A 16242-nucleotide genomic window follows, 5' to 3' on the forward strand; every position below is an offset into this window, starting at 1 on the left:
TAATCAAACATTTTTGCCAAGGCCACTTGCATTCTCTCATAATACGAAATTTACCAGAAGAGATGTAATCCTTCGTTAGTTTATATCTTTCACCTGTTCAGTTTCTCAATCTCATACTGTAACCAATCATAACAGTAACTGGCTTCTTTACCTATTTTCTCCTTTCAAGTTCTCTTCTCCGTGTCTCTTCATCTCCAGGAGCATGTTCATCCAGAACAAGGTCTCCTTTCTTCAATAACGTCACCTAATCATTTATTATTTTTTAACAGTGTAATGTCTTCCCGCTCCTCTTTAAAGAGGCAACAGTGGAACAGAAAAGTTTTCTAAGTAGAGGAACGATTCCCAAAGGTAGTCCCAAAACATGTACAGCTGCAACAGCGTACTGGGTTAAAGGCCCTTCATGAGAGACGGGTGCAGGTCACCTACTCTTGGAGTGTGTTCCCTTTACTATGCCAATGTTGTACATATTTAAACCCGGAACAATGGTTACTTTGGGGCTCATGTAGCACAATATATAGTTGGGCAGATCAGACCAGCAGTGCCAAGTACCACACATCAGGGTCAGATTAACGCATTTTAGTGTAGTGATCCGCATCACTGCACTAAAACGCATTAGTTACGCGTTCACAGCTCCTCCAATGAATGTGCGAGGAGGCGCTGCAGAATGATTAACATATCAATCAAAAAAGCAAAGAAAAAAAGGTACTACGCAGAATTCAAATTGCTAGATCTGCAAATAAAGAATTTTATCAAACTCATCCCATTACTCTAGATTTCATAGGCAAACTGGCAAATCATTACACAACCAAGGCAAATATATTGGACTCCTATTTAAAACAAAGGAAAACCACCAGCACTAACCAGTTTCCAAAAATCCCCTGCAAGAGTAAGCCAAAACCAGCCTCTGCATTCCTTCAAACAAATATAACAAAGTAAGTTAATGGACCAAGTCAAAGAAAGCAATCCTTCCAGCTGCCCTTCTGGCCGTTGTCCAACAGCACATCTTCAAGAACATTCTTTTCTCTCCCTTTGCTTCCACACCAGAAAGAAGAATCATTACTAATTCTTTACCTATGGGAATCTTAACCGAAAACCTTAAAAAGGCATACATTTGGCCATTATTAAAGAAGACAAACCCAGACCGCATGACCCCAACAGCTACGGACCAATTACAAATGGACCTTTCCTGGACAAACTGATAGAAAAAGTAGCTTCCGCCCAGACATCACAATTCATTGAAGATAACTTTATAATTTCAGACTACCAAACTGGATTCCACCAAGGAAGAGGCACTGATTCTGCCCTCATCGCCATCTGGGATGATTCTAAAAACACAATAGAGCACATTGGAGTTGCTGCACTACTTCTCCTGGACCTCTCAGCTACCTTTGACACAGTAGACTGTGACACTCTAATACAAAAACTCTACGAAGTCGGCATAGAGGAGCCTGCTCTTGGATCACATCCTACCTTCAAACAGAACAAATGTCATCCATACTCCCCATATCTCATCCAAACCCTTCTTCTTTTTACAAGCAGGGGTCCCTCAAGGCTCAATCATCCCACCCATGCTTTTCAACATCTACATGATGTAATTACCGGCAATGATCAATGAATTTCAACTCACATGCGACAGCTATGCAGATGACACACAAATACTCCTTAAACTAGAATGCCCCAATAACACTGGAACCTCAAATATTTAGTTGCCTCAGAGCTGTTGATCAGTGGATGATACAGAGCCATCCCAAACTGAATGCTTACAAAACGGAAATACTCACATGTGGTTATTGGCAAGATTATGACCCACTCTGCACCCTGCCTGACGATCTGGGACCACTTCATAAAGTATCAAAGAAAGTTAAAAACCTCGGTATTACCATGGTTTCCAGGTAAACAATGAATGCTCAAGTAAACAACTTAGCTAGATCAAGCATCATCACTATGAAAACTCTGCAACACATCTTCTCCCACCTTGGATTTCCACACAAGGTGCAGGCTACTATCTCTCTTGCACTATCTAAACTGAATTACTCCAAGTGCCTTTACCATGGATCATCTCTGTCTACTGTGAAAAAACCCACAACACATTCAGAACTTGGCTGCTAGACTACTCCTACATTTAAAGCCACAAGCCCACATCCCCCCTGCCTTGAGGGCCCTATATTGGTTACCGGTTGGTATAAGATCCACCTCCAAGCTGCTTTGATTCACCCACAAAGCAAATCATGGAACAGGACTGCTTTTCATCAGGGATAAAATCACCAAACACATTCAACAAAGAAACCTCTGCTCAAGATTGGCACCCCACCTCAAAACACCACCATACAAGAAAAAGACAATAGGTGGTACATCTTTCTCTGTTCAAGCAGCCACACTATAGAATTAATTACCCCCAAATATAGGATCCACGGATAACTATCCTATCTTCAGAATACTGCTCAAGAGTTGGCTCTTTCCTACATAACCACCATACGCAAGCAGCAATGGACTGCATAACCCTGTGTATGTAAACATTTTGTAATCTGATAATATGTATGTATCTAGATATGTATATTTCTTTGTACAAATATGTATGATAACTATTTGATCTTAAAACATATAAATACACTTTAGGCCTGTTTAACATTTATATTTTACCTACCGTTAAATGTATATATGTATGTATGTATATATATATTTGTATGTGTGTGTGTATAGGTATAAATATATATATGTATATTCTATGCTTGACATGTTCATAGATCATTCCACAGTTTCTACATAAGTTGTTTGATTAGATGTGTATGAGCCTCTGGTTTTATTTTATCTATCCCAATAGGTACATATTATCTTAACTATTTATCTACAGGCATTTCACTATTGAAATATAGAGAAAAGTACACATATAAATTAACTTCAAATACTGCAACACTTATAAGTCTATTTTTATACGATACAACTTTAAATCTCAATAGATTATATTCCTTACACATATATTCCCTTACTGTTTAATCGTGTATCTATATGTCCACTACTTTAGTCCTGCTGTACAAGAGTAGTAAAAAAAATATTCTCTTGAAAGCTTTACTCTCTCTCACTTCCCCCTATACCTCTATCAAGCTATCATTTGTTTCCACCTTCTGACTCATTCCAAATCCATTCTACTACCATGAGTTCCAAAATAACCCTCTTAGAGTTTTTCCTACTCTACCTGTCCTGGCTCACCCAAACCTCAGTTTACTACTATGATCTCCCAAACAGCCCAACTAAATTCACCCTCATTTTTCTCTCCTTTGACTCATCCCAAACTCCATTTTACTACTAGGATCTCCCTAATCCCTTTCTACAGACTCTCATCCTACACCACTCCTTTACTCATTCCAAATCTAATCTTACCACTATGATCTCCCAAATAACACTTCTGGATTCTTCCCTTCTCTATCACCCATGTTAATATGGTGACCAAGTCTTACTGTTATATATTGTTTCCAAATAGGCGCAGGGCTGAAAAAATATGTAAGGTGCCTCTGACGTACCAAAAAAAGTGTGATCAAAAGAATGTGTCACCGGATCCATGTGCGCTGGACCAGGCATGCTGACAGGTTTGGTTTTCCAGGCAACTGGGGTATGCGGCACATGCTACACTGGATGGTTCAGGCAGCTGCTCAAGCCTGAACCATGAATTTCCTCACCTTGCACGCAACCCATTATTCGTGATTAAAGTTGGGATGTGTGCACGGGTTGCAGCATGGCACGATTTGTTTGCCCATGATGCTGCCACCTCTATTTACCTGGCTGCTCACTCTGGTGGGCACACCTGATGCTGCATCAGCCCCTGGACATCATGGTTTCCTCAGCCATTTCTGTCTCTCTTTCTGTTGGATGGTGCAGGTGTCCCGAGCCGAGAGCACCTTTTCTGTCTAAAGGCAGTTTGTCTGCTGCCTGGCACCCAGTAGAAAGGCACCAGACATCCGCTCACATTGTCAGGTAAGTGATTCAAATAAAGATTTCTCAAATAGTGATAAAACAGATCCTAAGACCATGGTTTGCTTCTTAGGAAATATTATTCATAAAGCGTTTTAGTGTTTTGATGTTCTATAAAATTCTATCATTGATAATTCACTTCCTATTAGGCACCAGTCAGACTATTTGCATAATTAGCTATTTACTTGTCAAATTATAATCACATTGTTTCATGAATCATACATGCGGGAAAAACGTAGTGGTCCTGTAGGTAATTATCAATGACTAGCTAAAGGCACTGTGAGGGCAGGAAATGCCCATACAATTTTATTTTTAGAAAAACAATTCCCCTGCTCTTTGTAGAAAGACCCCGGTCCTGGGACGATTAATTCTGACCGACGAAATGCTTCAGTTGAAGTGAAAGGGAGGGAGACTCCTGTGCTGTGAACCCAGAGGGAGTGCAGGCTACTAAACAGGCCTGCTTGCCACGGTGTCTGTTGCCTGAAAGAAATGTAAATGTTCACAACTGGCTAATCTGCAAATGTAAAGTCTGCTTGGAAGTGGCACTGGCTTTAATTGATGGAATCACTTAAAGCTTCCTGATGACACACATTTAGGGCCTCATTACGACTTTGGTGGTCTAATGATAAGATTGCCGCGGTGCCGGCCGCCAAAAGCCCGTCAATTCGGTGGTAATCTGACCACCGTATTATGACTCACACTGAAGACCAACAAAAAACAGCCAAAAGTCCGAAACCGTCAGGACACTGGAGGATGGAAAAGAGGCGGCCCCACCACCAGCACAGCTATCCCGACAAAATACCACCCACGAGATTACGAGCCACAAATCACCACAGCAGTTCTTCCAGGTGGAGTACCATTGGCAGTCCGAGCCACCGCGGTCAGAACCCACCGCGGTCAGAACCCACATTGGATAGTTTGAATACCCTACACCTGTCATACAAACACACACTAGACACACCTACTCAGTGCAGTATAGAACACACCCCTACACAACCCACAATCTCTTGCAAACAGAATGCCACACACATATTCATAGAAGCCAAAAAGATAGATATAGCTCATACATCATAGGCACACATACACACCCCACATCAGCACAACAAACACAATACACACAAACGCTGGCACACACAATCCGCTAAAACCGTCACCCCCTCACAAAGCAGCAACCACACCAATTACCCAACACTGCACTGTTACACTCACAACCTCCTCACACTGTCTACACAACCACAACCATGTCCCCACAAAAACACCCACGTTTCACTGATGATGAGTTGAGGGTCATGTTGGATGAAATTGCGAGGGTAGTGCCACAACTGTTTTGGTCACAGGTCCAACAAACATTGATTGCCCGGAAAATGGAGTTGTGCCAAAGGATAGCCGACAGGGTAAATTCTGTAGGCAGTCATCCATGCACAAGGGAGGACACCAGGAAGAGGTGGATTGACCTATGGGGGAAGGTGCATTCCATGGCATCCAGATAGCCATGAAGAAGACTGGCAGAGGGCCCCCCTCATGATGGGAGGAGAAGGTCTTGGACATCCTGCATCCGGAGGGCCTGACTGGAATACCTGGGCAACTGGAGTGTACTATGTGTGTGTGTGGCTGTATGTGTGCACGTGTACATGTGTAGTTACATGTGTGTTTTACCTTCGCCACCCGTTCCTGATGTGTATGTTGTGTGCGCGTAGGTACGTTGGCTTTTTCCAACAGTGACAGGTAAGTGTGTGTATTCATTGTTGCTGTCGTCGTCGCTGGTTCCGGAGTCGTTGGGCGAGCAGGAGCAGTGGGAAGACGTGTAGTTCTGGTTTCATGGCTACTGCGGACGGGTACGGCTTCCTGAAGGTGAGTGTCTCCTTTTATACTGTTGGTTTCTGCCAGGGTTTCCGTGGTGGTGCGACCGCGGCAAGAAGATTGGCGGTGTGCAGCCTCGTAATATGTCTGGTGGAAATATGGTCTCCACCGGCCTGCAGGTGGCTACCGTCGTCCGTGGCTGCCTGACCGCACTGGCGGTGGTTTGGCTGTATTCTGTTGGGAATACCGGCATGGTTTCTGCCAGGGTTTCCGTGGTGGTGCGACCGCGGCAAGAAGCTTGGCGGTGTGCAGCCTCGTAATATGTCTGGTGGAAATATGGTCTCCACTGGCCTGCAGGTGGCTACCGTCGTCCGTGGCTGCCTGACCGCACTGGCGGTGGTTTGGCTGTATTCTGTTGGGAATACCGGCATGGTAATAATTTGGTGGTCTTCTCTGCCAGCCTTCTGGTGGTACGACCGCCACTGCCAACATGGCGGTCCCAAACTCGTAATGACCCCCTTATTTTTTTTTTTTTAGAGGCATTGTAATGGATCTACCAGCTAAGCCATGACGTGTGTTTTTAAAATACCCTACTTGCATGTTCACAGAGCTTTGTGTCACAGACTGGGACCTTGTCGCACTAAACATACACAAGTCACTCGTCTTCATGACAACACCCAGGATTCAATTCTGTTGGTCTCTGGGTCCGTGCATGAGCTAATACAGGTTTTCATAATGTTTGTGCATTTCCCACTGATTTACATAGCTTGCATTTAATAAAGCTGTGCATTATTATATATGTAGTTACCTGAAGGTAAAGGACCAAAAAAAGTTATAGAATATTTTGTTTTTTAAAGCCACACCTTTGACCACGCTACCATCCTCAGTCACTCTGCCCTTATGGTTAGCAGCATCACAGCTTCCATGCTTTTTTAATCACTTTGACCACTGCTTATGTTCAATTCTGAACTCCAAAAGCAACTATTATCCTGTTACACAATTGTTTCATATTTGAGGGACACATTTTCAAACGTGGTAGCACTTATGTCAGATAGTTTATCCTGTATTAGCGCATAGAAGAAAGCTGCAGTTGTGAAATGCTCAACCAGGCATACAGTGTACACGGCTATTTATCAACAGTCAGGGTGCATTACTTCTTTACTAAATATTTGGCTTGCCTGCTGCCGTTTGCATTGTTAAAGAGCAGGTTTGCCCTTTTAGTTTCATTGGTAGTGTAATTGTAGGATCTGATTGTTTTTCTGTTATGCGACCTTTTTGAGTTTACGTTTTAATACTCTTTTACAACAATATGTGATGTGTGGGCTGTATGGTATTTGAACAGGATAATAAAAAATAAGGTACAAAATACATCTGACATTAGCTGCGACCCCTGGCTTGCCTCTTGTGACCCCTGGCACTTCCTTTGCGACCCCTGGCCTCAGAGGTGGCAAAATTCAGTGCCTGGAACACAGGTACAGCTCGTCCTAATGGTCCTGTTTTTTGTCAATGTTTTTTATTACACAAATAGTGAAGAATATATTTCACTATTAGTGTAATAAACTGGAGTACAGTTAGTTGGAATATGACACTATCTGGCAGCTAAGGTAAGTAAAAATGCTTTTAAATGTATGTTGTATGCGTGCTTGTGGGCGAGTGTGTTTATGTGAGAGTTTGTGTGAATGTGTGTATGTGTAAGCATGTGTGTGTCTGAGTCAAAGTAAAGGTTAAAAGCGTGTGATTTCACTTGTGCTATCCCTGGCATTTTGATGAACTGACGCCTATGACATTAGCTAAGGCTGAACATGCCTTTTATTCCACCGGGCGTTTCCGGGCAGACCTGCGAATTAGCACGTATCTGGGTTACATGAATGCATTTTAGTGCAGATATCTGCATCACTGGACTGAAATGCATTATAACTCACTGTGAACATGAGGTACTCAAGGGCTGCACTTCACCAAAGTAACCAGTGCGATTTTTGAATTGTAGTGCTGAGCTGCTGGCTGGTGCACCTTGCGGCGCTCGGCTACTGCAGAGCCTCGCTTTCAATTTCTGTCACACTCAAGCCGTGCCTAGCTGACAGGACCTGGTTAGCGAGCTTTCATTTCCGTTTTTCAGCATTCCAAGATTTTTTGGGAGTTTCTCATTACTCAAAAGGGCACACTTTGCAACACGTATCTGTTTCCATGCACTTCATAGCTTGGTTTTACTCTTGAGAACGTGTCACTTTAAGTGTCACATATTTGATCGAATGTCACTCACAAGTTCACAGATAATGGAAATGTTACACATATGCAGTCTGAAAACTTGACAGTTATGTCAGACTTGTCTACTAAAATTAATGTTACATTATTAAAGTTACTGATCTAGGTTCCTTTAGGCATATTTGTCCTGCTTAATATTTAAAAAATGTACTGGTGTCAGAAGGCAAAACTAAACCTCCCAAAAAACATTGAATGCCGTTGCCATAAACAAGCATTTGATACTGGTATAACCATCACCAGGTCCATGTTTAAAAAAAAACACTGCAGTGTGCGCGAGTAAAAGCCTAAACCAAGTCGATTAGAGAGAGCGGAAGCACAGACTTGTAAAATAAACCACCCATAGAGCGATATTAAATTCTGCGCTTGGTAATGGTTAAGCAGAAGATATTCAGGGTGGTGGAACATCTGGGACCATCGAGCACCATACAGGTTGACACAATGACATCAAAAGTTAGACACGCCAGACAGTGTGGAGAGCAGAAAATGTAGGCTCTCACGGGAAGCGAATTAACAATAAACAAGTAGTGGGGAAGCCAATAGGTCTGCCACTGACGGGTTTCATTTTGGGCTTTGCTGATGCTCGTTTTGTCATGGTTTTTGATAAACCTTATCGTTTGGGAGGGGATGCTGCAATCACCAGTATGAAATAACACTGCTAAAGGTAAAAACATTTTTTGTTCTCAAAAAGCACATGCTGTTGCTGTAGTCCCCGCTCCCCCCCTTAGTCTTACTGACCAAGCGACACCACTGGCTGTGTGATGTAATGTGGCGAAGAATAATTTTAAAGACATCAAGTGACCAATGGACGAAGAGGGCCGGCTGAAGATGTCTATAAGTATTGTATACATACAATTGTATTAAAATCATACGGTCTTGGATACAGCCCGACTTAAAAACTAGAAAAAAGGGGTTGATTTTACTCCTGTTGACATCAGCGGTGGGGTCTCAAATGGAGTACAGAGTGAAGTGTTGGGGAGACCTCCAAACTGAATAAATAACTGAAGACAGTCTGAAAGAGAGCAAGTAAGGATTGCTCTGGTAACTTTGTTCTGAGATTACTTAAATCTGTTTAATTTGGAAGGAAATAATTGCATGTGACGCAAACGCAAATACCTTTGCGAGATACATTTATCTGAAAGAAAAAAATCTGCACTTCTTGCAGGAACAGTACACTGCCTCCTGCAAAACCCTTCAAATCTAGGACCCCAGAGCACAGCAGACCCAGGTGTCCCTGGGAGACAACTCATCATTGGTCCATTCAGTTGGTAGTATGTTTATTTTTTAAACGACTGGACTGTAGTACTTTGTGGGTTCACTTCCTGTATGGGACCATGTGGCAAATTTGGCCCACTTGTGTGTCTGGCTGACTCTCAACTTTAACGCTCAACGGTAATGGCGGAGGCTACTGGAAATAGATGTGGCCATTCTGTGACAAGGGGCATAATCAGCACCACTACAGGAATCCTTGTGCAAAGGCATGGTCATAGACCACACGAAGAACACAGAGAAGCTGTTCTTCAGAAGCATGGTGGTAACCGCATGCAGACGCCATGCAGTAGAGAGCGAGATCACGAACAACGCTCAACAACCATTGGGAAAGCCTATAGTCTTGATGTTGGCCTTTTGGCTTTGCCAATGCTTATTTTGTGTGTGACTAGTTTTTGTATGAAGGTTTGCATTGTATGAAAATAAGCATTGTCTACAAACCAAAATGTATTTTTTTATGTGAAAGTCCCATTACACTGGTAGCTCCTGGCACTGAAGGTAACTACCTACTATGCAATGTTCACATTATGAAAGAGGAGACTGGCATCATTCACAGCCAGGTAAGCCAATGGCTGAAGTGGGCTGACCCTCTACCTGAAGCTATATGCTTTTGGGGGATGAGGGGGTAAATTGACAATGACACCACAGCAGACCTATAGATTAAAAGGGCTGACTGAAATCCCATGTAAATATATATACTATATATATTTTTATTGAAAATAAATTGTCTTTGCTAACGCTAGACCTAACAAGTATAAGCAAAGCCAAAAGGTCTCGTCATTTGGGGCCTATTGTCTTTGGTAATAGTTTTTAGAGAAGCTGCTCAGCATGGTTAAAATACATTAAAAAGAAAGCAGCCTATGACTCGGCTGCCTGCATCATTTTGTACATCAAAAATAAAGTGATGGTTGAAATGCTCGAATTAATCTCAACCAAAGGCAATCGTTCGGGCCGCATCTCAATAATTTTTCACCCACCATATGTAAATCAGTCTTGACCCTGCTTCAGTGGGAACAGCCCAGCCCAAACTGCCAGGCCAAGCGCTCCATTAACTGAACACACAGAGCTCAAGACCGTGCTCACCCTTATAAGGTTTCATCAGCCAGGTACGGCTAGTTTCCAGTGGCACAGTGAACATGGAACCCACTTCGGGGCAGTCACATTTAGGACATCCAAAACAAGGTGATGGAGTGCTGCTTGAAATGAGCACAACCACTGCCAGTTGTTGAGGCTGCATGTCTATCCATTATTTTTCGTCCACCATGCCAGCACATTTTGGAAACTGCCATACGTAAATCAGTCTTGATCTGGATGAAAGGGAAACAGTCTAGACTGAACTGCAAGGCAAGGTCCTCCCTGGACTGGAACACAAGCGACCCAGGCCTGGTTTCACCCTCCTTATGGCTCATCAGCCAGATCTCGCTTGGTTACAGTGGTGGGAACCAAGTATTCAATTTTCCAACTGCCAGTGTCTGAGATTAAGTCATCTGGCTGGTGACCTGGCCTAGCAATTCAAGCAGAAGCTACAAGTGTGGCCAGAAGCAACACAGGGGAATCAAATAGTACAAGCAAAATGGAGGTGTTGGTGGAGGAGGCAACAGGGGGGTGCAAGTGGGGGAAAGCAACACAGAGGGCGCAGGTTGGGGGAAGCAACAGAGGGTGCGGGTTGGGGGAAACAACATGGAGGACCCATGTGAGGTGGAATCAACAGTGTCTGGGTGGGGAGGAAGCAACACTAAGGGCACATATGTGTGAGGGAGCTACACCAAAAGCATTGATGGGGGGGGAGCACTGAGGGAGTGCTGGAGAAAACAACACTGTAGGCATAGGTGAGAGGGGAATCAACACTGAGGGCATGGGTGAGGGGGTAACCAACACTGAGGGTGCTGGTAGTAGGGTGTAAAAAAAGCAAACGAGAGAGAGAGAAAACATGGAGATGGGGAGAAGCACACGAGCAAGAAAGCAATGCAAGGGAGAAGCAGATAAGGGTGAATGGAGAGAGAATATGAGTAATACACATACATGAAAAACGGAGCACAGAGAAGGTTGGGAAGAGAAGCCCAATTAGGGAGGCAGCTGGAAAGCAAGGGCACACTACTGGAGGTCTTAAGACAAAAGAAAAAAGCAGTTCCCTTAAAGTGAGCCATGGAAGGGCACAAGTAAATTGGAAATGCTGCAAGGGAGAGACACACATAAGAAGGACTAGACAAAGCACTGAATAAGAAGCAGTCAAATGAGAGGGACAATAGAGCCCAGCAATCATAAGCAATGGGTGGGCTGCAAGCCCATCTAAGTTTTTGGCATGCCCACAATATGTCTTTCGCAACCAGACAGCTAGATGACTGGTAGGCTCCACCTAAAAAGTTATGGAACAAACAAAGCAGGGTAAGCGTAGGCCAAGGACAAACATGGAGACAGAAACTTCCAAGAGACTAGAGTTCTACGTGCGGATAGGACTTAAAGCCGAATAGGCATGACACATCTGACCAACATTGTAATTTATTTGGTATTTGCCATGGCAAGGTGAGTGAGTAGAAAAGACCTGTAGAAGCCTTCAAAATGTGATTCTATTTTGTGACTTTATTTGCTTCGAATATTCACAAGGAAAAGCAGCACTACACCCCCCATAGGTACGAGAACAACTACTGATTTGCACACTAAAGGCTTTTAGGAAAAAACTAATAAAAAATGGTAGTTTGTAACATGCACAATAATTTCAAGCAAAACAATAGGGTGCACTAGTTTGATCTGGTGAAAACAATGGTGAATAAAATATTTTGTTTTAAACATTACAACACACCAGTTTTGTGAGTGTGAGTTAGAAAGCTCTTTCTGTCTTTTCCAATGAAACAATTTAAGATAATGCATCCTGTTAGAAATGGGGTCTTTGGTTGGCAGTCAGGTTACCCCCTGTCCATGCAAGGACCCTCATTCTAGTCAGGGTAAGTCACACACAATCCAAATTATCCTGTGCCCACCCTCTGGTAGCTTGGCACTGAGCAGTCAGGCTCAACTAAAAAGGCAATGTATAAAGTATTTGTGCAATATATCATGCAATAACACAGTAGAACACCACAAAAATACACCACACAGTGTTTAGAAAAATATAAAATATGTATCTGATAAGATGCAGGTTAAAACGATTAAGGTGCAAAAAGTTATATAAAGTGTCTTTAGTCTATTAAAAGCAACAAATGCCTCTTGAAAGCACAAAGTGACTGGTTTGCATTCAAAAACTCCGCAAGGAACCGCAGAGGAGATGCGTGGAAAACAGGGGTGTGAGCATCGATTTCACAGGCCGCACACAGCGATGTGTCGTTTATTTTTCACGTAAGGAAGGCTTTGCGTTGGTTTCCGGCGCTCGGTCTGGGATCCTCTTTGGGTTGTGGGGTTTGCGGACGCCCGGGGACGATGCGTTGAAATCCGGCACTGGCAGGACGAAGTCACAGGGGCTACGTTCATCTGGTGGGCGCTGCGTGGAAAATTCTACCGCACGGCAGGTGCTGCGTCGATTCCTCTCAGGAAGTCGGGCTGCGTCGTTCCGGTTCGGCTGTGCGTAAAATTTCCGGTCACTATGCTGGCGCTGCTTCAATCTTCTCCTTGCGAAGTCGGGCTGCATCGTTCCGGTTCGGCGTGCAGTGATTTTCTCACCGCAATGCAGGCTGTGCGTCATTTCTGGCAGGCTGTGCGTCGATTTTCGCCGCACCAGGATTTCGTCTTGCAGGAATGAAGCCTTTTTGGTCCTGAGACTTCAGGGAACATGAACCAAGCTCTATCCAAGCCCTTAGAGAGCACTTCTCAGCACAACGAGAGAGCAGCAAGGCAACATTAAGGCAGCAGTCCTTCTCAGAAAGCAGTCAGGTGAGTCCTTTGGGGAGCTAGGCAGTTCTTGGCAGGTTGCAGGTTCTGGTTCAGGTTCTCTTCTCCAGGAAGTGTCTGTGACAAGAGTGTCTTATCGAGCAGTGTCTGAGTTGATAGGGGCAGAGGCCCTGTTTAAATACCCAAATGTGCGTTTGCAGTGGGGGATACTACAAAGAGTGGCTTAGAAGTGTACAAGGTCCCCTTTCAGTTGCATCCTGTCTACCAGGATCCCAGTAGGGGGTGTGGAAGTCCTTTGTTTGAGGGCAGGCTACTGTCCTTTGACATGTAAGTGTCAGGCCCTCCACCCTCCCAGCCGAGGAAGACCCATTCAATGTGCAGATGCATGCAAGTGTGACTGAGCATCCTGTGTTTGGGGTTGTCCGAGTGAATGCACAAGGGAGCTGTCAACTAAACCTAGCCCTACATGGATTGGAAGGCACAGAAGGATTTAAGTGTAGTTTTCTAAAAGTAGCATTTCTAAAATAGTAATATAAAATCCAACTTCATGATTAAGCAGGAATTTGTATCACCAATCTGGCCATACTAAATATGACCTGGCTACTCCTTTCAGATCAGGATCTACCATCCAAACAGTATATGAAGTTAGCCCTAATGCTATCCTATGAAAGGAGCAGGCCTCACAGCAGTGTAAAACGAATTTAGGCGTTTTACACACATGTTAATGTCCTGCCTTTTACCTACATAGCACCCTGCCCTATGGGTTACCTATGGCCTACCTTAGGGTGATTATATGTAGAAAAAGGAGAGTATAAGACTTGGCAAGTACTTTTAAATACCAAGTCGAAGTGGCAGTGAGACTGCACACACAGCCACTGCAGAGGCAGGCCAGAGACCTGGTTAGGGGGCTACTTATGTGGGTGGCACACGCAGTGCAGCAGCCCACTAGTAGCATTTAATTTACAGGCCCTGGGCACATGTAGTGCACTTGACTAGGGACTTACAAGTAAAGTAAATAAGCCAATTGGGTATGAGCCAATGTCACCATGTTTTAAGGAGAGAGCATAACTTTAGCACTGATTAGCAGTGGTAAAGTGTGCAGAGTCCTAAAGCCAGCAAAAAGTAGGTCAGAAAAAGAGAAGGAGGAACTCAAAAAGTTTGGGGGTGACTCTGCAGAAAGGCCATTTCCAACACATTCAATAATTTGTTTTTGCACAGGAACAGGAAACCAGGTATAGGACTATTTGGTAAGGAAAGCACCTTTTCAGAGACATGCTTTGCTTCTCTGCCCTCAATGAACAGTTGGAATAAAAATACAATATTAAGACTGAGAAATAACTATAGCAAAAAAACGATGGCCTCCAAATATCAAGCTCTTTGCTTCTACAAAACAATCCCTGTTCATAACTCCATCGTATGAATAGGCAAATGATATCGAATATCGTCTCCAGCAAAAGAATGTTCATTTATTATCTACTATCTCACAACTGTTGGTGAGAGCCCAATTTACAAAAAAAAGTTTCACCGGTCCCTAACAGGCAAGAAATAATAACACTGTCTTTCCACAATTGCCCTTAAAAAGGATAAACTCCTAAGTAATGGAGTCTTCATATTGTTTTTATTGTTACAAGAATGCCGAGGCTGGTTAATGCTAGCACTTGGAAGTTCTTATATGGAGTCTGGAGGTACCAAACTCTGCCAAGATCCTTATTTTCAATATGTAAAGCATTCTTTGTCAAACCAATTATCTAAATGATAAAGACTAAGTCAATGCCATTACAGTATCTAGAGTAAGCTGCTCCAGCCTCACACGATAGCTCAGTGGGCTCGGCACTCATCTGGAGATCAGACAACGTGTGGTATCTGCAATCATTATTCACGAGACAGTATTCACCTTTTCAGGTTCTGTAGACTCGGTGTCAACATGTCTAAAAGTTAGCCTCCCTGTCTGCTAAGCTCCCTTTAAAGGTGCTTCAGAGGTATTGATCAAGTTTCAATTCTCTAACTGATACCTATTTACCATGTGTAGGACAAATAAAGAACTTACCAGACTTTGAGTACAGCACCAGGACATTATTGCGTGTTCGAAGGAGCTTCTTGAAATCTTTATGGTCGCTAACCTTTTCTATCAGAGGAGAAACCTTGACTGACAGTAGGCAAGAAGGAAAAATTACCTGCGAAGAGAAGACATAGTGAGAATTAATGATGGATTACAGTAACAGGCACTGGCAATTTTCCAATTAAAAATACTACAACATGATTTTGAAGCCAAAAGGGCATAATCTGTGGGCAGCAGTGGATAACTGGGATGTGCGTTTCTCTTTAAGCCAGCTTTTAAAAACCAGTGCAACACACATGGGTCGGTCATAATTCTCACCATGTGCAAGTGGATTTAATATCTCATACACACACACACACACGTGCGCGACCATTGTAATGCTCATATTAAGTATATTCTCAATGAATATGTAATCAGTGGTGTAAGTTCCTTCATCAAGATCAACTAAAACTGGCAAAGTCACTTACTTAGTGTGACTGCCCATACCTACTCACTTATGTTGCTAGAACTTCTTTAGGATTAGTTCCAGTTCCACTTATTCACAACACGTCACATTCTTATGAGCTTCACTTATTTCGTGAGAAACCGGACCTTGTGTTGCCCGGCACGAACACGTGATTCGTCTGCGTTTTCAAAAAGAAGATTGTCCTCCAAAAGTAGATTGGCTTCGCAAAAAACAAACACTTGAAAAAAACCTTGCCTTTCCCAATTTTCGAGCCGATAACTGCAATACTTCGAAGTCCCGGGCCCAAGTAGGAAGTAATGCAAACTGCCTTAAATGAGGTCAGGTCGAAAACACTTGGGAGCCCTGAACACCCACCAGCTACTATTCGCCACCAGTTTAACAGTTTGCACTCACTGCATGCCTCACCCTGCAGCAGCTTAACACTTGCTGACCAGTAACAAGGACTCCAAAGAGGACGCAAGGTCTTTAAGGGAGGGCAAGTTCTTTGTAGGTTAATGTGTGGGTCTTAGGATGACGAGTGCCACTAAAAGAGAACAGTTTCTCATTCATTCAAGATATAGCAGTTACCTAGACCAGGTCATTGGTTAGTCTTGCCTTACTTTTT

General features: G+C 43.4%; 1 protein-coding gene across 1 annotated transcript in view; it reads right to left on the minus strand.

Moving 5' to 3' along the window:
* The window catches only part of PDIA5 (protein disulfide isomerase family A member 5), an 828396-nt gene that overhangs the window by 734474 nt on the left and 77680 nt on the right, over positions 1 to 16242 (minus strand). Inside the window, exon 2 of the mRNA XM_069224665.1 lies at positions 15161 to 15287. Within this exon, the coding sequence (XP_069080766.1) occupies positions 15161 to 15287 (127 nt within the window). The remainder of the gene's footprint in view (positions 1 to 15160; positions 15288 to 16242) is intronic.

The sequence above is a fragment of the Pleurodeles waltl genome, chromosome 3_1 (assembly GCF_031143425.1).
Source record: "Pleurodeles waltl isolate 20211129_DDA chromosome 3_1, aPleWal1.hap1.20221129, whole genome shotgun sequence".
Taxonomy (NCBI): domain Eukaryota; kingdom Metazoa; phylum Chordata; class Amphibia; order Caudata; family Salamandridae; genus Pleurodeles; species Pleurodeles waltl.